Raw genomic sequence first — 24,121 nt, 5'->3', positions numbered from 1 at the left:
CAGAATTGCAACATCTCTAGACTCCATTTTTATTTTTAGAAGTATGAAGAACAAAATGTTCCAGACCTTTTATGATTTGCTTTCAGTTGCTTCCGCTTTTACCTTCAGTGTTCCTCGCCACCTCACTTGGGCTGTGAATGACTCAGGCGGGGGCACACATTGGCCACCAGTGGACCGGTTTCAAAGCTGCAAGACCACCGTGGCGCAGTTTAAAAGACTACTTGCGTTTATACAGCAGATGAGATTGAGGGTTTTGGGGCTTTCTCTCTCTCAACTTTTAATACCATTCATCTTTACAGACTGTGGAGAAGCAGAGCCTTCAGACTTTCCTAGATTCACATGTGATTGACCCTGTCCTCCTGAGTAGAAGCTTGTTTCCTGTAGCCCTGACGGGTTTAACCCCTCGAAGAGGCAGCCACTGAGCGGCCGCAGGGACATCCTGAAATTAAATCGTTTGCATGGGTGAACCTGGCACTGATGCCGCGTATTTCATTTTGGCACTTAGGCACTTTTCTCGAGTACTAAATTCACAACATAAACATACAAATACTTCTGGGTTATTCAAATAGCAGGGTGCCCGCCCTCGCCACTATAAAGACTATGCCGTTCAAAAAGTCCTCCTATTAATATTGCCTTATTAATGAACAATGTTTTAATATTACACTTCAGAGAGTGCTTTCAATTATCTGCCAGTTGATGCCTTTCCTCTTTTATTAAACTCGGAAGCAATCCTGCCATGGACATAAAACAGCAGCACTTCCTTTTTCTCATAATCTAGTATTGGAAGCAAAAAAGACTAGGTGAGTCCAAACAGATGCAAACAGAAATACTTAAAACAACCATGAACATCTATTTACCTTGCTATGAGACTCGTACTTCCTCGCGTTTTTGTACCAAAAATATATAGAATAATGGCCCCCAAGAGGACATTTTGTATGGGCTATAGGACCCCCATACTGCTCCTATAAGGATACTACAGTGACCTCTGAGATGACTTGTAAATCTTTGCTACATATGGCAAGGGATATTTTATTACTTAGAATACATGGCCCCACACCGTCTTCAGGGACGTCATTTCGTCAAAATGCCAGGGGTAGCAGAAGTGACATCACACAACCCTTGACCTCTAATGACATCACAGGAAGTGATGTCATTTGACCCCACCCCAAAGTGATATCGCGGGAAGCGATGGAATGCGACCTTTCACCCCTTGACAAAACAGGAAGCAGCATCACATAGCATTGTTCCTAAGGGCACTGCTAAAAATATGGTTACAATATCACTATAATGTAATAGACATTTCATACAAGAATGGATCATCATATCTATTGTTAATATCGGTGTGTATAGGCCATATTACCAAATCGGTGTGAATGTAAGCAGACGATGAGTCTAGCAATCATGGGTTTTGCTAGGTCTGGAATGGATCTGGGGCTACGCTAATGTTGGGACTGTCGGGACTCTGGGTAGCTAGCCTTTTGGTTGTAGCCCCTGAGCCTCTATCCGGGGCTGCAACCAAAAGATCAGGGGCTATAGCCACCTCAGCCCCGCACTAGCAACCTCTCTGCTAGCAATTATTGTATAGAATTCAAGAAAGACCCATTATTTGGTATTCCTATTCTTTCTTATTTAGGGTCACTGCTGAAAGTGTTAGACTTGTGGAACCCCTGTTCATTTTATTTTAAGAGACCTGAACAAGAAAGCTTGCCACTCCAGAAGCATAGAGCCACATGGCGCTGGCCACAGCCGAGGAGCATGCATTTGTTTTTTAAATAAAAAAGACACTTAAAAAAAAAAAAGCAGACCACAGGGGTCGCAGTTGCGACCTCTACATGACGTCCCTGACCGTCTTCCCATTTAATACCTGGTCTCCTGTTTAATCTAATATGAGATCTTACAGTTCCTGATACATATTATCAATGCAGAAATAATTAGAATAAAAAAAAAATGCATAGTTTAATGTTTTGCAAAAAAATAGTTGAAACGGTTTACTAAAATGTATTGAATACTGTTTTATGATCTACAATAAATGATAACGTGCAACTTGACTCTTGCACTAATGTGTTCAACTCCAGAAGTGCACACAATATAAACCTACTACCATAAACAGTTCCTGATCAATAGATGACTGCAATGTGCCTGTGAAAGTGATTTTAGACAAGAGGAATTCAAAAGGCTTGCTACACCTTTAATTAAGTGCTGCTCTCTGCAAGAATTGTAACTTCCCAACTTGTCTGTTTTAAGTTATTTAGAGTAGCCCCTCAACGCTCACACTTGAAAAAATACAACCCACTAGGGAAATAGGCCCTGCACACCTCTTGCAAGGAGAACAAGGTTTATTCTCACAAAAATAGAAATCCGTGCCGAACTCTGCTGCCACAAAGAACTCTGACAAAAACAGCATAAGCAATGGGTTTTAAAGATAGTGTCACAAGTGATGTACATCACATAGGTTCCGCATTCCTGCAGCTGGTTGGTGCAACCTTGTACACATATAGCCTGCTCCATACAGGATGCCAGGTGATTGGTCCCAGCATTCTGTCTATCTCCTTCCACGTGGGGGGGGATCTTCTTCCATCATCAATTACGAAGTCTCGAATTGGCAATTTGGTTACACAATTCATGATTCCATAGCTCTACGGTGCACCTGGTACCAAGAACATGAGTGAGGCGGTGATAACTTCTCTGAACTACGTGATCCCCTCTCCTTCCCAGACACGTCCGCGCCTCCACAATTTCACACCCTGCAGCTTAAATTTGCTACCTTCTCCCTTGGCACCTCACAGCACAAATCACATGAACCAATGGTGGGGGCAGTCCATCCCTGCTCTATGATCTTCCTGATCAATTGGCCACTTTACAGCTTTATGGCCAGGGAGGGGTCTTGGGCTGTTCAGTGCACTCAAATGTTTGTGTACTGGGCTCGGGGGTCCAGGGTCCCTATAACTTAGAGATCTGGACTGGCAAAGGCCTTAAACCCCCAGCCCCCATCCCCCTCGTGGGATTGCTCTTTAAAGATCCATTACGGCTCTCTATTGGCCTTGCAGGGCACATTTCTTCTGGGTTACATGCACTAATGATAAGACACAATAAAGAACTGTGTGTCTTCAGGAAATTAACCTTCTGCAGGGCTGCCAGGGCTGGAAGCTGAGAACACTTGTACACCCTTCTAACCCCAGGGACGGGATGTAAGTGTACTGCCATAACTATGGCACTAGGCCTCAATTGTGGTTTTGCATCTTTTATGTCCCATGTGGTTCTTTCCATAACCTTGGAAACATATTGTCGCATTAACCAGTGGGATTACAACTACTTGGCGTGATTCGTCTTCTACCCATGTCAGCAACTTGGAGTACTTAACCCATGACTTTAAGCATCCATCATTCACTTTCTGTACTTCTTGTACGTATTCCATTTTCAGCAGATGAGCTGCACAGGATATCATTCCATCTTCCCATCCCTTCTTGGTATGCACTCATCCATTAATAAACAGTTGGGTTTGTTCCCAACATCCAGGTGATCCTGCTATTTCCACCACACCTGGACAGTTCATTCTCTTCATTTCTTTGATTTTCACCTCATCCTGTTCTGCAGCAGGGTACACAAGTGTTTTGTCTGTCCATCCAGGCTCTTTTTCCATTCCTATGGTCTTGATGTAGTCATCCTGGTATGAAAACAACCATCTTGATCTCCATCGCAAGCTCGCCCAACTTCCTTGGAACTGTCCGCGAGTAGTACATGCTGCAAGATGGCTGAGGCACTTCACGTCGTATGCTGATATCTCCTTCGAAATGAAAGTCCTTACTGTATTCAGGGCATAGGGGATGAGAGAGCAGGCATAGCAACTCTCATCAGATGCTCTTTCCCCCACCTTTCACATGTGTTGATATCACATGTAATTCCCCAGGTGAGCTGAATTATCTAGATAGGTATTTATCCCTTCATTATCTTCTGTGTCTTTTTTATGTCTCCTAAAACACTCATGGAGATCAAGGAAATGATCATCATTCGTACTCATAGTGGGGAGAATCATGGGAGCTCCTTCTTCACTTCAAGAGAGCCACTAAGAGAATAGTGACTGTGAAAAATAAGGAACAAAAGATAATGAGAGCAATCATGCAAATATATATAATGCATAGGCATCCGGGCAACCATTTCTCACGCCATCCTTCAACTTGCTGAACTCGTACTGTCTCTATAATCATGCCATCTTCTTCATTAATCAGTTTTAATACAATAATCTAGTTCTTTTACATTTGCAACTGTACAATTTGTTCAATTATAGCAATAAGGAGGAGTCATATCACTGGAACGTTTTTAGGATTTCGTAAAACAGTGTGAATGTTAACGTCTCCCCTAACAAGAGCAAGGTAGGATTGAAGTATGAACGCAAAGACAGCAACCACAAGCTGATGAACATCACTGTTGGGAGGTCTCATGTATTTTTATCATTTAAAACAAATATTCCCCACCAAATTAATCTGGATATTAATCCTGCTTCCACTTTCTGATCAAAAACTGACGTTTAGGCATACATTTTGATGCATTATTCACTTTTCCAATATATTTCTAAAAGTTCATTTCAATTTCTGTAATTTCTCTGCAAGTCCTTGCACCTCCTGCTAAAATATATATAAGGAGTGTCTATTGAATTCCAGTCCAAATAAAGTATGTGTTAAGTGACTGGATGCCTAATCGTCCTTCTTCTTAGTCATCGATCGGGTCTGCATGCGCAGACTTTCTTCTTCTTGTCTTGCTTCTGGATCAGTAACATTGTGAGGGAGGGTCTCGCCTTTATAAATCTTCATGTCGTTCAGATGCAACCAAGCTCTTCTTCCTGATATTTTAAGAGCTGAAGGGGGAAACTTCCTCAACAAGGAAGGGGCCATTAAATCGAGGTTAGTGCCACTTTGGGTAAAGTTTCTAGCCAGAATCAGGTCCCCAACATATAACTTAGGTGGTGGTAATGGATAACTCGAATTGGTCACTGAATTATCTTCTTCCATGTTCTTAAACCCCCTCCCCGATGCTTGACTTGATCTGAAATGAAAGAAATGCTGGTAGTCATACATGTCAAATAATCGTGCATTTCATCACCTAGAGTTTTAGCTACACTCTGGGCATCACTCCTGATCTTAGACAGAGGTATAAGGGGCGTTCTCATTCGATGCCCTGTTACTAGCTCGTGCGGGGTGAGGTGGTGGTCCAACCCTAGCTGATTCTGAAGACCGATGGTAGGCAATACAGCCATCCCTTTTTCAAAGTCAATCTAATCTTGGCGATCCTTTTGTTTGAGTTGGCCGTTGAGTCTCTCACATTTTCGTTTGCTTGCAGGTGATAAGCAGAAGAAATGTGTGTTTATGCTTAATAGAAGCCCTATCTGTTCAAATAGCTCATTGACAGAATGTGGCCCATTATCGGATCTTAGCACTTCGCATACACCCCACCTTGGGAAATCCTTGTGTACTAAAAACTGTGCTGCACAAGTGGCATCAGGGTGTGCACATGGACCTACCTCGATCCACCTAGAGAAGGGGCACACCACCACTAATAGATACCTCCATTACATGTCTGCAGTATATCGACATAGTCGATATGTAAATGCTGAAACATACCTTCGGTCGAGGTATTGCTCCTCTAATCATTCTCAGTGTATGCCCAGCAGTAAACGTTTGACACACGATGCAATTCACCATAAACAGTGCAACGTGTTCCAACAAATTAGGAAAAAAACAGTCTTCTGCAATTTTGGCAGCAATACTTTCTCTAGTTACGGCAGCTGTTCAAGCACAACTTTTAATAAAGTGACTAGCATCGCTAGTTTTCCAGTGCTTTCCTGTTGCCAGAAAGCTTCTGTGGGGGATAAAGAACACCCACTTCACTTCCATAGTTCTTGCTCTTCTTGTGGTGCACTTCCCTGAATCTCTATTAATTGGGTTATCGGTAGCGTATTAAACCCTTCCTGTACTAACATGGTTGTAGCTGAATTTTCTTCAATATCCTTAGTATCTATTTCCGAAATTTAAGAATATGAAACCCTGTTGGCTTCTGTGTCTGCGGCGTTGTTCGTTCAGTATGCACTGCGCATTTTACGACCGCTATGTCCACTGGGATTTGTAGTGCCTTAATGAGTCTATCTAATAAGGGCGCATGCTGCACTGGAGAGACGTCTGCGTGGATATAGCCCCTCCTTCACCAATGTGACAATCCTGCGTGTATCGTTGACGTCACATAGGCAGAGTCACTGTACACCATCACTTTCTGCCCTTCATGTTTCATAAGCGCCACTAATGCCGCTGCTTGTGCTGAAAAATGAGACGGTAGTCTTGCGCTCGCCACCACCTCAAATTCTCCATTTAATCTGTGTCTTACTACTACAGCACCCGAATGCCTTTCCCAACTAGTCTGATCAATTTCTGAAGGACCATCAATAAAAAGAATCTCCCCTTCCGGCAAATTATTTTCTTTTACATGGGGTAAATCATCACAAAATTCAACATAATTGGCACAGTCATGCACATGATCACCACCTTCTATGGGTTCAGCTATGAATGTGGCTAGGTTCACTATTTAACACCTTACAATTTTAATCGTTGGGTTAGAAATCATGACCTCATAGGCTGAAATTATCTAGGGTGGTAATGTGCCCTTGGGTTTCTCTAAAATGGCAAATAAGGCATGTTCCACGTAAAGGGTCATAGAACAGCTCATGACAATACTTGTGTACTTCTGAATTGCAAATGTGGCAGCTGCCAAAGATTGTTCGCAAGGGAAGTGTCCTCTCATAACTGAGTCTAAAATCCCACTGTAATATGCCAAAGGTTTATACCCCAATGCGGTTCTCTGTGTAAGCACTGTTGTCATGACTGCCCCATTTGTGTGCAAGAACAAATAAAACTGCTCAGCATAATTGGATATCCCTAAAACTGGAGCTGTACAAATTGCTTTGTTCAACTCCTCAAATCTTTCCTGCATTTCTTCAGTCCATTCTATTTTTGTTTTACCAATTTGTGCTTTCTTTAATGCTTGCAAAAGTGGCTTTGTGTACGTACTGTAATCAAACACCCAAGCTCTAATATAACTGCACAAACCCAGAAACTCATTTGTCTCACTGTGTTCGGTTTTGGTGTTTTAATAATTGCCTCAACCCCTTTAGGTGTCACTTTCTTTCCTTCGTGCAAAATTAACTGACCTATGTGCAACACTTTATCCTGACAATATTGTAATTTCTCCTTGTCCACCTTATATGCTTTGTCTGCTAAAATGGTCATCAATTGGACAGAATCTTGCCTACACTCATCCTCTGTTTTGCTACAAATCAATGGATCATCTACATACTGTATCACCAAACTCTTAAGATCGATATCGCCTGGATCAATTTGTAGGACTCTGTTAAGGATCGATGGGGACTCGAAGTACCCTTGAGGCAAACAAGTATGTTTTAGTCTTTTTTGGTGAAACGTAAAGGAAGTCCTGTCTAGTGAACACATTTTTCAAATCGATCACCGTGAAGTATTGAGCTTCTACTGTGATACTACACAATACTCATACAATAGGGTCTATCTATGGGCCGTGCACAGGAGGGAATTGTTTCTTTACAAAACTATTTTGGCGGGGGATTTCATCTGCTTCCTTGATGGTAAGCTGGACCGTTCCGCGCATTGTAGATACACGGCAGGGAACGCGAGCAGAGCTTTTAACGAATTCTTGCATGGTCTGGATTTGGTAGATGTATGGAGGCTTATGCATCCCGGTGAGAGGGAGTACTCCTTCTCACCGGGCCAAGATTCATACTCAAGATTCAATTATGTCTTGGTCTCTGAAAGAATTGTTGGGAAAGTTACTAATATAGATATAATGGAACAGGGTATCTCAGATCACTCCCTGATAGCGATGAGACTAGGGTTAGGATTGGAGCGACCCACAGTACCCAAGTGGTGTTTAAAAACATTCATATTGCTTGAGCAAGAAGTGCTTGAGTCCCTTAGGGCCTTTATTGCAAACGTTTTTGAAATAAACGCAGAATCTACATCTGTCCTGATGGTTTGGGATAGCTTTAAGGCAACAATCGGGGGCAAAAGTATTAACGTCCTGGCCCGAGCAAGGAAAGGGGGTAAGACGGAATTTAAAAAAACTGGAAAATAGACTGGATATATGTCAGAAGAAGTATCAAATGACAAGAAGTGGTGAGGATAAAGCCAAAGTGGATAGGATGCGAGAGCATCTCAAGTGGGAATTGGATGGACAGTTTGAGAAGGGTATGTTCTTATAGACAAAAATACTGGGAACAGGGTGATAACAGTGGTAGACTGCTTGCCAACAGATTGTGGGGCCTGATTGACAATTCCTTTGTTCAGAGAGTGGAGGGCGAGGGCGGGGGAACATAAAGTTAAAAGAGCGGAAATATGTGAGTGTTTTAGGAAGTTTTATGCATCACTGTACACGGAGGAGCGGTTCCCGACACCTGAGGGATTGAATGGTCTCTTTGATAAAATTACCTTGCCAACACTGTCTGTAAACTAAGCCACAGCTGTTGACCGACCAATTGGGCAAGAGGAAGTATTGACTGCTATTAGCCAACTTAACTTGGGCAAGTCACCAGGCTTAGACGGATTACCAGTTGAGTTCTACTGAGCACTGGGTCCTGAGCTTAACTCCTTTTTTTATGTAACCTACAATAATTTTATGACCGAGGGGAAAATGTGCCGGACAATGAAAGAGGCATGCATTGTAGTGATCCTGAAGCCAGGCAGAGACCCCAAAAGATGCGAGAATTATAGGCCAATTGCGTTGATAAATGTTGACCTTAAATTATTCACCATAATAATGACCAATCGGTTGGATAAATGTATTGGAGGACGGATAAGTCGTTCCCAAGCAAGGTATATGCGTGGAAGGTATGGATATGACCATTTTAGGACGAATATAGACATAATGGGACTCCCTAGAGAGAAGGTTAAGGATGCACTTCTAGTCTTCATGGACACAGAGAAGGCTTTTGATAGGGTCAATTGGGCTTTCTTGTCCTGCACACTCAAAAAGATGGGTTTCGGGGAGAACCTTTTAAGAACTATAAAAATGCTGAACTCGTCCATCAGTGCTCGAATATGGGCTAATGGTGTTCTGTCTTCTTCCTTCTTCCTGACAAGAGGCCCTGGACCGGGCTGTCCATTCACGCTTTATCTTTTCAATTTGGCAATAAAACCACTGATAGCGTACATAAGGCAAGAGCAGAGTCTTCAGGGACTTACATTTGGGGACAGCAAGATTAAAGTACTGTGATTCGCAGATGACATGACAGTCATATTGAGCAAACCTAGGGAATGAGGCGATAAACTAAAATACATGTTTGAAGAAGTGGGGCTCTTGTCTGGTCATAAGATCAACTGGGCCAAGACAGTGGTTTTTCCTCTAGATACTGCACAATCGAGTGAGGGGTTTGAATCATGGAACTATCAGTGGAATGTAAAGTATTTGGGAGTCTACTTGGTCCGTGACCTAAGAAAGATGGTAGAATTTAACGTATCAAAGGTTATTGAGGTAATATGGAGGGATATACTGAAATGGGGCTGATTTGTGCTGGGGCTTTGTCCAAGGATCAATGCTATTAAAATTATACTTTTGCTAAAGATACTCTACGTTATCCAAACTATTCCTTTAAAATTTACCCAAAAAATCATTGGCTGTATTGATGATTTCGAAAACTTTCTTTGGGGGGGAAGGTAATGGACCTAAGATCCTAAAGTGCATTTTAATGCGATCTGTACAGGAGGGGGGGTTTGAATATCCCAATCTGGCCAATTATTGTAAAGGTTTTTTTCTGAAAAAATCAACACTTTACTTCGTCGGTACGGACAGTGAAATGCCCTATTGGCAAATTATTGAGAGGGAGAAATTCTCACTGTATGCCTTACAAGATATGTATACGATGTGCAAGAGTCCTATTTCCGTCAACGGATTGCTAAACATGGACATAACTAGAGGGACCCTACAAGAATTAATGACTGCTAGGGGGGGAAAAAATCTGCATGCATCTCTATGGCACAATTCGGAGCCGCAGATTGCAAACAAGACTTTGTGTTGGAGGAGCTGGCTAAAAAGAAGTACGAGATGTGTGGCTAGGTGGTCAAAATGCTCCATTTGAACAGCTCAGGGAAACCTTTGGGCTAGGGGGTAGAGAGCACAAATGCTACATGGATCTAAAAGGCCTCCAAACCGAACGACAGGGAATGCTAAGTTGGCCCATGCAAGAGAGACCTACGGTTTGTAACATCATTTGTTCCTCTCCATGAGCTGTGTCGACATATATGAAACTGTTGCCGGTAGACGGTTTGCATGTGAAGGGATGAGAGAAACTGCTTCAAGCTTGAGTGGAAGAGAAAGGTATGGACATTTCAAAAGAGGAGTGGGACCAACTACTACACATAGGCACACAGTCAAAGATGGATCTGGGCCTGTGGTATGTATGGCATAGAATCATCTGCCAATTGTACTGGACCCCTGGGCGGATGGCTAAGGCAGGACGGTCTGACAATGACACTTGCTGGGGCTGTGGGGGTACCTTACAACATATTTTATGAGCATGCCCGACAGTGAATGACTTCTGGAGTGACATTTTCAACAAACTAGATCTTGTGCTGGGGACTGCAATCCCGAGAACACCTTACTCAACAATTTTATCGAACAAAGGGAGAGGTGAAATGGCCCAAAAGAACAATGAATGGATGAATAGTTCTGGTTGTAGCGACAAAACAAATATTAAAGGTGTGGAGGTCAATGAAAAAACGAATGTTGAGAATTGGTTGCTAGATGTGAGCACTTTGTCTGAATATGAAAACTACTTTTAGGAAGCAGAAACCGGAGGAACGTTACTTTGAAGTCTGGGGATTGTTCAATGAGTTGTATAGAGATATCCAAAATGTCGCCCTCATTTATGCACTCCCGCAGTTACTGCGACTTTGGAGGTGCACAAAATGAGGGTGACATTTACTGCGCCAAAGCAGAGCGGGTGTTGTGGGGGGTGTCCCCCGCTCCACATGGGTGCAGTAACGGGCGTCTGGGGTTGCGGGGATGTCCCTCGCTTATCATTTTGGAAAGCGGAGGACAATTAAGAAAAAAAAAAGAAAAGCACCCTGCAGCGTCGGCTCTAACCCACGTTAGTGGGAAGACCTCATGCTGCAGGGATCACAGAAAGTGGGCGGCACATGCAGAAGTGTGACGCCCTAAAGGTAAGTGGGGTGGGGGTTGGGAGACCTAATGCTGGCTGGGGGAAGCGGGCATAGTGATCAATATGATCACTGGGCCATGCCGTAACTGGCATCAGCATTTTCGGCCGTCGCAGTTACGGACGGCGTAGTGATCACATAGATCCTTGTATAGCTAAGGTAAACTTACGATGCATATGATGGGCGTTTCATAATGGTGAAAGCTACCAGAATTGCCTGTTTTATGTTGTGGGTTAATGTTCGTTGGTGATGTACTGTTCGATGTTGTTAGTTGTTTTTAACCATTACTAAAAATGGCGGCTTGTTATTGTAAAATAGGGATTGGATTTAGAAATCTCACTACTGCTGTGCCCGTATTGCTCAAATATGTGCCTCTGATGTTATGAATTTGTTTTGTGTTCCCTTTTCAAATTACAAATAAAGAGATTAAACATGACTATTTCACGTTAGCTCTGTTCATTTATATCCAGGCAATGGTACTCTCTGGAGCATGGTATGGCCCCAGGCCTGCATTTTACACCCTTGAACTCATGGTGGAGTAGATTAAGTGAAACTGTTATGTTAAACATTTGATGACCATTGGCCTTGTATTTTGTTTCCGTAGAAAAGATGGCACCACATATGGGATTGTCGGCACCAACAACACCCACGCATGAACCGGAAGAAACCCAGAAGAGGAAGATGGTTAAGAGGCTTAAGATAATTGGGGAACTAGTGCAGACTGAGAAAGACTATCTGACAGACCTGGATTACTGCATCAAGGAAGTGGTTAATCCACTGCGAAGTAAGCAGGTGAGAGGTTGCTTCTTTTATATGATGGAGGCACTGGTGGACCACCCTAAATGGTGTTTGAGATATTTGGGCAAGCCTAAGACTTGACTTGTCACAAACATTCTTTGGACTTGCACTGTTTGATACACGAAGTCTGTGGTAACCTGCATGTTTCTTAGGAGCTTATGAGACTATGTAAACATTTTTTTTTTTTTAAAAGCACAAGGAGGGACATGTGGTGAACATGGGAAGCTGGGGCAAAAAAGTTGTAAAACGTGTTTGGGGTAACTTGATTATAAGGCCAAAAAGAATATCCCTGCTGGGCCAAAGGTGCATTCTGTGAATTCGTGCATGTGTCTGGTGAACTTTGCAAGTCAATTTTTATAACCTGTTTGAGCAAAGCTTTTAAAAGAATAATTTTCGTGTTGTAACTTTTTCTCCGTTTTTTGTATTGGAAGGTTTCAGCCCCTCATCTTTCTGAGGTCGACACCTTTTGACCATAATTCAACTGGGAAATGATGGCACCTATTGTAGTGTCTCTTCTAAGTCAGAGAAATCCAGCATGAAGCTCCTAAGAAAAACATGATATAATTATTATCATGAAAATCCATAAATTAGAATGACAGGATATAATTATTCTACGACTTGTTTCGTTTCGACTTAATGCATTCATTTAAAGGTGAAGGGATAATTTAATCATGCTGCAGGTCCCCACTTCCAGTATATGGTCTAATTATCGACGACCAAATTACATGTTTTGTTTTTTTATCAATTAAACATTCTACAAATAATGAGACCCAAAAATCCAATTCAAGCACTTTGGTTGACTCTGGACATGCCTTCCAGTTTCTTAACGTGTTATTTATTTTTTTATTCAGCTCTTGCAAAACAATAATGCTTTATTGACACTCCTGAAAGTACAAGTGTTGCCAAAGCTGAGAAGAATCCTTTCTGTCACTGATTTCATGAATATCACTCATGCGCAGAGCGATAGTGGCCGATTTGGTTGCCTTTTATTCATGTATTTGATTAAAGTCCAAATATAGCTGATGGGTATTATGCTGCTTTTTTCCCAAGAGAATTTGCATGTGCTGCTCCTCTTTTAGTTTGGGAAGCTTGTGATCTTTTTCTCAGGTTCCCCCGAAATAGCACCTTCTTGTGTCTTCGTAGTTGGTGCCGTGTAGGAGAAAGTGGGTTTCGGCTTTCCATGCTTCACTGGTTCTAGATTCAGTCTTCTGAGTTACTCTGTGTCTGAGGGCTTCAATATGCAGTCTGTGATTGCGCACCCTGCATCCGAGCATTAGTTGTATGTGTTTGGTATTTCGTACTCTGAGCCGATATTCTGCAACACTGTAACCTCTTTTCAGTTTGTGTTGTGCCTGTCTCTGGGTTCGCCAGGGGGTGCTACGCAGTGCTTTAAGTGGGGTAAGAAATTGAGGGGGGGCCCTCGTTTGGGGGCGTGGCCTAAAACGTGCACAAATCATTGTAAGGTGCACAAACAAATATGTAAATGTAAGTGAGCATTTATATCTTTGTATGCGCACTACTATGGTTTGTGTACCTTTCAAGCCTTATAAACATACCAATGTTACGTATTTCTAGGTTTATAAAAAGGTGGCTTGAAAAGTGCACAAACCATAGTAATTTACGCACACTTGTGTGCTTACCTTACTATGGTTTGTGCGCTTTTCAAGCCACCTTTTATAAGCATAGACATTTATAACATATTTCTATGTTTATAAAAGACCGCTTGAAACGTGCACAATTCAAGGCATCTTTTATTAAGCGTTGAGGACGGACAAAACCCGAGGTGGCTTTGTCCATCGACAAAACTTTATAAAAGATTCCTTGAATTGTGCACGTTTCAAGCGGTCTTTTATAAACATAGAAATATTTCTACGTTTATAAAAGATGGCTTGAAACGTATACAATTCAAGGCATCTTTTATAAAGCTTTGCCAACGCAGATAGACGCCTCGGGCTCAGTGATCTCTGCTCTGAGCAGATAGATCACTGAGCCCGAGGCGCCTTTCGCCCTCTGCGAACCCGCGGGCTCCGTGATCTAATCTGCATATTAGATCATGGAGCCTGCAGGTTCGCTGAGGGTCAGTGACCTGGCGAGGGCAAACAAAGGAACTGTAACTTTCCTGATGACCCCTCAGATGAGGGGTCATCAGGGAAGTTACAGTGACTGACAGAAGTGCCAGCCAGCCTCAGCGATGCTGTGCCTGGCTGGCACTTCTGTCAGCTCGCCTGAAATTAAACTGGCGGGCGCATCTCCCGTCGCGGCTGCGGCCGTGGCGGGATAATGCATCCCGTCAATGTTGTGTGGGATGGGGGGCCCCGGCAGGGCCCTGGCTCAGTCCCACTTTTTGGAGACTGCCGGGGCCTGGCCCCGGCCCACTTTAAGCACTGGTTCTACGGCATTCTTGTACTAAGGTTGTACGAGTTGGTTTTCTGAGATTGGGCCTGATTTGTTTTGTCAGATGTTTGCTTTTTTCTATTTGTTTTTAAGTGATCTATGATCTAACCTCTCTTTCTTTGTGATGTGTCCGGAACTTCATGGGTTGTTTTATGGTTGGTTGTAGGGGGGTATCTTCCCAGTTACGTTCTGCATGCGTTGTGTTTCTGCGCATCTTAAGTAACTGTTTTGAGAAATATAAGGTCATGTTTTTCTGCTTGAGTCCTGGTTAAGAGTGTGTCCTCCGACCTCACTTTCATATTGGAACATTGGTTTAATGATGAAATCAAATAGTGTTACCCAGTATCCTATAGATGGGTTCAATCTCAGTAGTTTTGGTTTTATGGCATGCTATACCCACAATCCTTTTTATAGTAGTACTTTCTCAAGGCACTATAAAGGATTCCAAGGGAAGTATGTATTGCATGTTCTGGAGTTCTGTTATTGAAATGGATATTTTTTTTTTTTAGCTTTTATTTTTTGAAAATCATAACTTTTTTATTAAGGTTTAATGGACCATTGGTTGTAGAATCTGTCCACGCTGCTTTGATTTAAATCTGTCCATGAACTCTATCCATGCTTTCCTGCATTGCTGTATTGATTAAATCATTGTTGTTTTGAAAACTATGATTTCGCATGAGCTGTTTGTAAAAAAGAGATAGATACTTCTCATATCTTCTTTGTTATTTAACATCACGTCTATGCATTGGGGCCCCAAGGCATGTTTCTCCTCTTCTGCAGCTTCATCAGGGGGATTTAATGGATTTCAAGATTTAAGGTTAATCGTATTTGTTCTGATATATTCAATTGGAATTTTAAATGGAAAAATGAAAGAAAATAAAGGGACTCATGTAATTAATTGTACATGACATAGCTAGGCATATAACGGCATGTCCTACCTTTTTGTAGAGCAGTTGCTTTAAAATCAAAAGTTGTTTGTATATGTGTACCACTCTTCAATGTTTGTCCTAAATATTCCTTGTTTTATGTTTTTTGATTTCTATAGAATATAATATATTGTTATATACATATTTTTTCTCTACTATATCACTTAACTTGTGTTTATCAGTCTATTAGGCAATCATTTTTACACAAATATTTAATATTCACACTCAATCATTTATATTAATATTTTAAAGCTAATTTTTTTAACCTATTTTAATATGGTCAGAATCACTTTCTATTGTCAGAGTTGTCAACAGATTGTGTTGAGTATCTATCTCTGCCGCGCTCTTATGTGCACAACTTGCCGTTTTGGGTACCCTTGTCTGCCATTTTAGCTTGCATGCTCTTATTTATGTGGTAGCCTCGTTTTGGCTGGCATATTGTGTTATGATGTTATGTCTCATGACCGGTGTATTCGCTATAATATTTATTGCTATCTCGAACGCCATATTTGAGTATTACTTGTGTGTATTATACATTACTGTTTTTATTTTGTTATCCATTACATTGTACATTTGACATACTTATTATTATACATTTTATACTTTTGTATTGATTTGTGTACAAATACTTTTTTAGATGCAATAGGTTTGTTCCCAAACTGGTAGCAGCAGACACAGTAGCCTGTTAACATTTGCTGGAATTACATACACATACTATGAGGCTTGAACCTTGTGGGGGGACAAGGTTGTATGGCAATCGGACACATCCCATTGCTGGGTGGTATTTCTTAGAGGAGATTCTGCCAGTGCAGCCCACATTGCCTGACCAGTGGCCCTGAGCCAAGATATAGTTGATTAGGAGGAATTATCAATAAGGAGCCTCAGTGACTGACACAGGAACTGGGCTGCCACTCTTCCAAAAGCCTGCTGCTTGTGCTACCCAACATTATGATAGCTTGGAATGGATTGGAATACTAATTTCGAGGACCCAGGAGTGAAAGAGGAAGGCCAGGCCAAATATTGCGCATTTTTCCCTCATGCTCCAGACAGTGCAGCGATGCTGCCATGTTGGGGGTAGATGGCCATGTTCCTTTTTCAGAATAAAAAAATGTACAGTATTATTTTTCTTCTGTATTATTACCCTTTTTCTCTTTCCACAGGCTGAGGGGCTTGACATTGATGCCTTATTTAGCAACATCGAGTCTGTACAACAGATATCAGCTAAGTTACTCTCGCTACTAGAAGAAGCTACTGTCGACATAGAACCGGACATGCAAATTATTGGTAAGAATGTGAACGGCTCTTAAGTTCGATTGATACAATGTCTTCTTAAAATTGATCATCCTCTCTGTTTTTAGAGAGATTATATGAGTAGCATGGCCTTGATAGACAGCTGTTGCCAGAAAAAGAAAATACATTTTGGTTTTTCCAAGGGTAAATTGGCACAATCAGTTTTCGACCAGGTACGTATAATACACCTCTTGCCACAGGCATGGCTATCCACACACATCAGTATACAGCAAGGACTATGATGGTTGTGCTGTTCATATAATTCTCCACCTACTTACACCACACTACACCACAACACAACACCTCGGTTAGCAGAATGCAGCACAGACCTATTACAAATTCGGGCACACTGAGCACATATCGAATCTCTAGCATTGAAGCCATCCTGACTCCTCCCAGCACCCATCGATGTGCCTGACCGCATGGGGTTGCTTCTCTACGGGAACCTGGCCAGCCCTGCTAAGCCGTTCTTGGCCAAATGCACACACGCATCCTAATCATACCCATGACCTCCAACACTCTGGACTTCAGTCCACCAAGGGCGTTCCCACTAACGGCGCATTCAAACTATAATGATGGTAAATTGGTGCTAAATAGATGACAAGTATAATAAAAAAAACAATACAGGTGAGATGTAGAAGATAGAGGAGTGGGTGGTAACAGAAGGACTATGAACCAAGGGAGAGTGCTCATGGTCCATAGTCCACATTTGAAGAGCCTCCTGCATCCAGAGGTTCTCTCGCTTTCAAATGCAATTTGCCTCAATTCTGGAAGAAAGCCATGCTACCTGTCCTGTTCTAGAGGCCTGCGCAACATAACACTCCTCTTCCTCTGGGCCTTTATCTCATTTCTTGCTGACAATAGTGCTGCCAAAGCGTCTTCTTTGACCACCATCCAGAATCTCCTTCCGTTCATGTTAGTCTTGTAGTCGATGCTGCCAAAGACCCATCAATTAAGTGAAATGCCTTGGCATCCACAGCTTGCCTTGAATCTGCTACAACATCTTCTCTGTTTCTGGAACCATACCATGGATACCCAATCACTATGAAAGAAAAGGCACAACTGCAATAGTGTTGTCCCGGCCAACTTCAAACAACACAATGCAAATGTCTGAAACAGGTCCAACACCCAAAAATCATTGATAACCTGTTTGATAATAATCACTCGCACAGCCCGGTTGACCACATGGAATGTTGCCATTCTGTTCGCCAACTCCTGCCCTCAAAGTATCACTTAGAGCAACACAGAGAAAAATGTTAACAACACAATGATGTGACCAACTACTCCCGAGTGCACATCTTGGCACCACATCCCAAAAACATTTTCACTCTCCACATTATCTGTTCTGCTAGAAGCCACGTCAAGACCACATTTTATTCATCAACAAAACACAAACTGTCACGTTTCCCCTGATCCTAAGAGCAACCTGATTGTTTGTGGAGCCTTTACTACCACATAATTTCAAATGCCTTGTTAATGCAGAAGGCTCTGCTTGGGGCCACCACCTTACATGCAAAATGCATGTTCCCCAAGAGCTATCGGAGTTGGCATAATAACATTTTCACTTCCTCCACTCTTCAGCTCCACCCGTTTGTCAACAGGCAGTTAGACATCATCTGCACTCAGTCCAATAAAATCCTTAAAAACTTCAGATACTTGTCCGACCTATTTTATTTAATGTATCAACACCCCTGAAAAAAGAGCCTCAGCCCTAAATACCTTGAAATTCATCCAGCAGATATTTTCAGTCCCCACCACCCCACTTCATTCATCTCGTCCCAAAGAAAGGCATCCAGGGAGTGCAGCACCTTCTATGACCCCACTCTTTTTACAAAAGCACATTCCCAAAATGAACTGAATGTTTCAAGCAAGGTACAAGAGCTGGAAAACCCAAATGGCATAACCTTGTCCACAATTATCAGACTCCCAAACTGGGTCCCAGCAAATTAAATTCCCAGGTAAGTGACAAAAAGCTTACGTAGTGTCACATTTAGCAATCCCCTTGCCTTTCGACATTACCTAACCAAAGCAGTCATCTTGTCGGTATCGTACCAAAATATCGAATCACATTACTGCAAGTCCCATAACATGTTTTTTTATTGTATTTCAGCAAAAAATAGATAGGGGGTTGGATTGGGGTCTTAATTAAGATGGAGGGGATGTGGGGGATCTCCCCCTGTATATATTGGTGGGAAGACTGGGTAATAGAAAAAAAGCGATCTAAGGGACTTGCAGTAACATTTCGATGTTTTGAGGTAGATTCATCTTGTCGGCCTGTGAATAGATGGCTCTTCTGTATTCTGGGGCAATGCAGTCCTTCAGTGACCCCTCCCACTTCTCACCCACACAAATGATGGATTGAACCATGTACTCCTGGAAACCACTGTCAGCTGTGAAATTGTCAAACCCTCAAATGGAGGCTCCATGAAGGTGCTCCAGTCATGGCTTCTGCATCTTTCTTTGCCAATTACTCCATCATCACAACTGTGAATTCTAAAGCTGAATTCAAATTGTCTGGCCCCTCCCTTTCTTTGAAACCCATGTATGAAGTCCTTGTGATGATGGGACCTTTGTTGCAAGTCAGAAGAAGGACTCTGACACTTTAAGGACATGGTTCACACATTTCTATTAAAGATAGGAAATAAGAACTAACTTCCGCTATCACTATGGGTGGTCCCTGCCTAGGTTATGTTATGTTATGTTAAATACATTTGTGTAAGCGCACGTTCGCCCAGGGGCATATTGGCGCTGAGGAGGCAAGGTAAGTTACTGTGAAGTAGTTAAAAAAGCAAGGTTTTTAATTTACGGTGGAAAACAAGGTGATCAGTAGTATCACGCAAAGAGAATGGTAAGTTGTTCCAGGCCTTAGCGGCGGCAACCGAAAAGGCACGGCCTCCCTTACGAGCTAGCTTAAAGCGAGGTACAGCTACCCGCCGGGTGGTTTTAGAACGAAGAGTGCGAGTAGGTTGGTAGGGAGTAAACTTGGCTTGAAAATAATCTGCTCCCACACCAAATAAGGCCCATTGCACAATGCATATGGATTTAAAGGAATTGTACGATCGGACCGAAAAAAAGGTCAGACCGTATAAAAAATCAGAAAAATGCTACCACCAAAGGTTCGAACACTAAAAGTTCGAATTTTTCGTGGTAGCATTGTAGGTAAGTATACACACCCGAAAAAAACAAGGGCTGCTGGGGTTTCCCCTGCAACACCCTGCTCACTATACTGTGTGGCATAATGAGCAGGGGTCGCAGGGGACACCCCTGAAGCACCCCCGAATCACGGAAGGGAAAGGAAACTGGCACCGCAGGGACTCGGTGTGTAAAAAAGGTAAGTAGGGTTTGTTTATGTTGGGGTGTGGGTGGGGGTGTGTTGAGGGTGTGGGTGGGGGAGTGGCGTGGGTGTGGGTGGGGTTGTGGGTTTGTAGGGGTTTTGAATGCTTGTTCGCATGGGAGAAGTGCAACCTTTTTGTGGTTCGCACATTTCTCATGCAAACTTTTCCATTGCTGACCTTTCCGCGACGGAAAAATCATGCAGATCTGATTTAAACAGAATCCGCTGTGTGATGGGGAGACAGTGCAGTTGTCTCAACAAGGCAGTCATATGGGCTCCAAACGGTGGCCGAGTGAAGGATCTTGCAGCGGCATTCTGGAGCAGCTGCAGACGTCCTGTAAGGTAGCCGGGTTGTGCCAGATATATTGAATTACAATAGTTCAGCACACTGAGAACTAGTGCTCCCACCACCGGTGCCTGGCTAGCTACAGGAATAAATGGGAGGACCTTCCGGAGAACCCTGAGTTTAAAAGGGCCAGATTTACAGACCGCGCTAACCTGCTCATCCATAGTCAGAGTGGCAGAGAATCGCACTCCAAGATTCCTAACTGACAGAACGAGTATGGGGAGAGGACCCAGTGACGGAGGCCAAATGTCGGATGTCCAGTAGATGAGAAGTAGAGGTCCCTACAACAAATGACCTCCGTTTTACTACCATTCAGCTTGCACCAATTCAATGTCATCCATGTTCCAAGTTCCTCCAGGTATTTTTTCAGCCTACTGGCTGTTTCAGATTTAGTCAGGTCCAAACGGACCAGAATCTGAGTATCATCAGCATATGAATAAAAATGAAACCCATGCAATTGAATAAGAAGCAGGAGATATCTTATGTAGACATTGGGACTCATTACGAGTATGGAGGCAGCCATGCCCTTAAAAAGGGCATGGCTGCCTCCATACTGGGTTCTGTGAATGAGGAATTACCGGGTCATTCTGACCTTGGAGGACCCGGTAATTCCTCACGCACAAAACCATTCCCCATTCCCATTTGAGCCCTCATAGGGCTCAATGGGAATGGGGATGGAGCTAATAACGGGCCTGTTAATAACGGGCCCATTATTAGCTCCTTGGTCCCCTGGCGGGACCCGGAAAGGACGTCTGGTTTTACCTGACGTCTGTTCCGGGTCCCGCTAGGGGACCTTGTAATCGGGTATTCTGTAATGAATGGTGCCGGTCCCGTACCAGCACCGTTCATTACGGGACCGCCAGTGTCGTAATGAGGCCCACTGAATAAGATAGGAGACAGTGCTGAGCCCTGAGGGACTTCAAAGCGAAGAGGGGCAGGCGGCGAGCAGAAAGGGGGAAGAGAAACTGACTGTGAACGATCAGTCAGAAAAGCTCTGAACCATTCAAGAACTTGGCCAGAAATACCGGCTTCCGCACGCCGGGAAATAAGAGAATGATCGACGGTGTCGAAAGCAGCCGACAGATGTAATAGCAGGACTGCTCCGACACCGCCTTGGTCAACCAGGCGCAGACGGCCATCCATTACTGAATTAAGAATGGATTCAGTGCCTCTGCCAAGCCGGAAGCCAGATTGAAATGGGTCAAGAAACTGCGAAGATTCCAGGAAAGTAGACAACAAAGGGAAAACCAGTGCTTATAGAACCTTCATTAAAAAGGGAAGAAGTGAAATGGGGCGATAGTTGGCCATCACTTCAGGGTCCAAGGAAGGCTTTTTAAGCAGCGGGATCACTAAAGCATGCTTGAGTGAGCCCAGAATTGTTCCAGTGGAGAAGGAAATATTAACTGCTGAGGTTATATGGTTAATCACATTGGCAGACGTCTCCTGCAGAAGAGCGAGTGGTATGGCATCTCTAGATGATGCAGATTTACGTTTTTGAATAGTGGAGAGAACTTCTGCATTGGAAAAAAGGGGAAAGGATGACCAGGACCCTCAAGTGGGGGTTTCACTGGCGCTGGGAAGGCATTAATTGCTGCAGCCTCAGTTTCAATGTTGTCTTGAATGGTGGTAATTTTAGAGAGAAAGAAAGTAGAGATGGAGTCACAAAGCTCTTGGGAGCGTGGGACTGCATCCTGTCCTTTTTTAGGGATTGGACTAAATCGAATAAGGCCTTCAGTTTATGAACAGCCCCCTCCGTAGTTTGAGCAAAGTAAGCTTTTTTTGCATTTATCACGTCGATATGGTAGGCAACAAGAGTGCTCCGATAAAGGATTTTAGAGTTGGAAGAGTAACTAAGATGCCACTTTCTCTCAGTCTGCCTACAACAGAGTTTGCTGTCCCTGAGTTTTTTCGAAAACCAGGATTCCGGAGGGCGACTGCATTGTTAGCACAATTTATAGGGTGCTAATGCATCAGCCGTCATAGGGAAGGCATCTTGTAATGTGGTAAGGGAGCAGCTTTCCACAGAATTACAATGAGATTGTAGCAAATCAATCAGTTTAGGTTTAGGAACACCTTTCCAATTACGCCTACGAATAGGAGGTTTCAGCATAGCAGGGAAAGGGGCTTCAAAAGGAATGGAAAAAGAGACCAGAAGGTGATCTGACCATATAAGAAAGTGGAGTAAAGATAAGGTCTAATATGCTGCCACCTCTATGAGTAGGAGCGGGAACCCCTTGACGGAGGCCTAAGTCGGCCATCAATATGGAGAAATTGGCAACCACTTTGGCAGTAACAGAATTAATAGGCAAGTTAAAGTCACCCAGAGTAATCAGATCAGGGTATTTCACTTGCAATTCTGTTACAAATGCTGGAAATTTGGTACACAATGCTGTGTCAGCCCCTGGAGGTCGATAGACCAGCAGAACTGTAAGGGTAGAGGTCAGAGAAATTGAAATGCGGGTCAAAATGCATTCCATTTTGAGGGAGTGCTTGGGGACCATACTAGTGACTTTATAGTTGGTCTTGTAAATCATAGCTACCCTCCCCACCCCCCGGATGGAGGAATAGATGTTCCTCATGCACTAGTGAGTAGTTTACAGGGAGAGATTGAACCAACACCGGGCCAGATGTCTCCCTAAGTCATGTTTCAGTGAGAAAAAATAAATCAAGCCCCTTACACGACAGGAGGTCATAGAGGTCCATGTAGTGAGCAACTGGGGAGCGTGTATTGAGTAAAGCACACTGCGGTGTGGCTGAAGGTATTACTTTCCTAATATTAGGGATCTAGCCCAAAGCCTAAGGGCCATTTTGTAATAACTGAAGCGTGGAATAGCAGTACACTACGTTTAATCCAACCAGCAGTGTCTAATATTCCCAGAGAGTGCTGCCCCTCCTGCTCCCTCCGCGCTCCTTTGACGCGCTGAAGGCATGTCCGCTGCGCTGGTGGTGTACATGGCACATAAATGCCGAAGCGTGGACGGAAGGGAGGCTAAGACCGCCCCCTCAACAGTCAAAAGAGGACTGCGTGTAAAAGCAGCATCCTAATTAAATAGGTTACTAACAAAGGTCCTAGTACGTCAGTCATGAATGTCCAAAGGAATAGGTCAGCTGTCCAAAACGATCCTAACTGACCCTACCACTATGTAAACTAACTTATATCCGGAGAATAACTCCCTTCTCCTGACGGTACTTCTAGTACCAGTCTATAGAATACTTTTTCAGTATATACTCCTTAAATAGTCTCTCATGACTTCCTGGATCAGTCTCTGTAGGTCTTTTAATATGCTCTTGGATTTGCCTTTCTCACCGGAAGCCCCTTTTGGGAATCTCCTACAAGCTCTATAACTTTGGTAACTGAATATTATTTAGGTACACCTCCTGGCCAATTATAGCTCAGCTTACTTTGGCCTATTTGGTCTTGTACTCTGTTCAAGTGTCCATTTCCTCTGAACTCTGACTCAAAATACTCTCTTCTTTTGCTATTGTGTCCTTGTACAAATGATCTAGTTACTTTCCCCTTTTCCCAACGTATTGTGCTCCATTGATCGTTCCTCTTATTCTTCTGATTCTCAATATTTCTTTCTCTAGTAGCAATTCAAGTTCATCTGCTTCAATGGTAATTTTGTATCGTGACTTCCACTGAGACGATTTGATTGCACGATATAATTATCTCTTCTCAACCTCCCGTTATTCCCATTCTCCCCGTTATCTTCTATTGTGAAGAACGTCCTCGGATGTTTCGTTCCTCTGAGACAATCTCCCTGATCTCAGACCGCTGTTGCCTTTTCTTTGTCAGCAACTTTCTACT

The 24,121-nt window shown here is 43.1% G+C and overlaps 1 protein-coding gene across 2 annotated transcripts in view; it reads left to right on the top strand.

Moving 5' to 3' along the window:
* The window catches only part of ARHGEF38 (Rho guanine nucleotide exchange factor 38), a 372,213-nt gene that overhangs the window by 130,266 nt on the left and 217,826 nt on the right, over window positions 1-24,121 (top strand). For both annotated transcript variants that reach the window (XM_069630953.1, XM_069630954.1), the window contains exons 2-3: window positions 11,830-12,017; window positions 16,504-16,627. In XM_069630953.1, coding sequence (XP_069487054.1) covers window positions 11,830-12,017; window positions 16,504-16,627 — 312 coding nt within the window. The remainder of the gene's footprint in view (window positions 1-11,829; window positions 12,018-16,503; window positions 16,628-24,121) is intronic.

The sequence above is a fragment of the Ambystoma mexicanum genome, chromosome 6q (assembly GCF_040938575.1).
Source record: "Ambystoma mexicanum isolate Mex_15411 chromosome 6q, UKY_AmexF1_1, whole genome shotgun sequence".
In the NCBI taxonomy this organism is placed as follows: Eukaryota; Metazoa; Chordata; class Amphibia; order Caudata; family Ambystomatidae; genus Ambystoma; species Ambystoma mexicanum.
The sequence above is the reverse complement of the archived record's forward strand: the minus strand, read 5'-3'. Positions and strand labels throughout refer to the sequence as shown.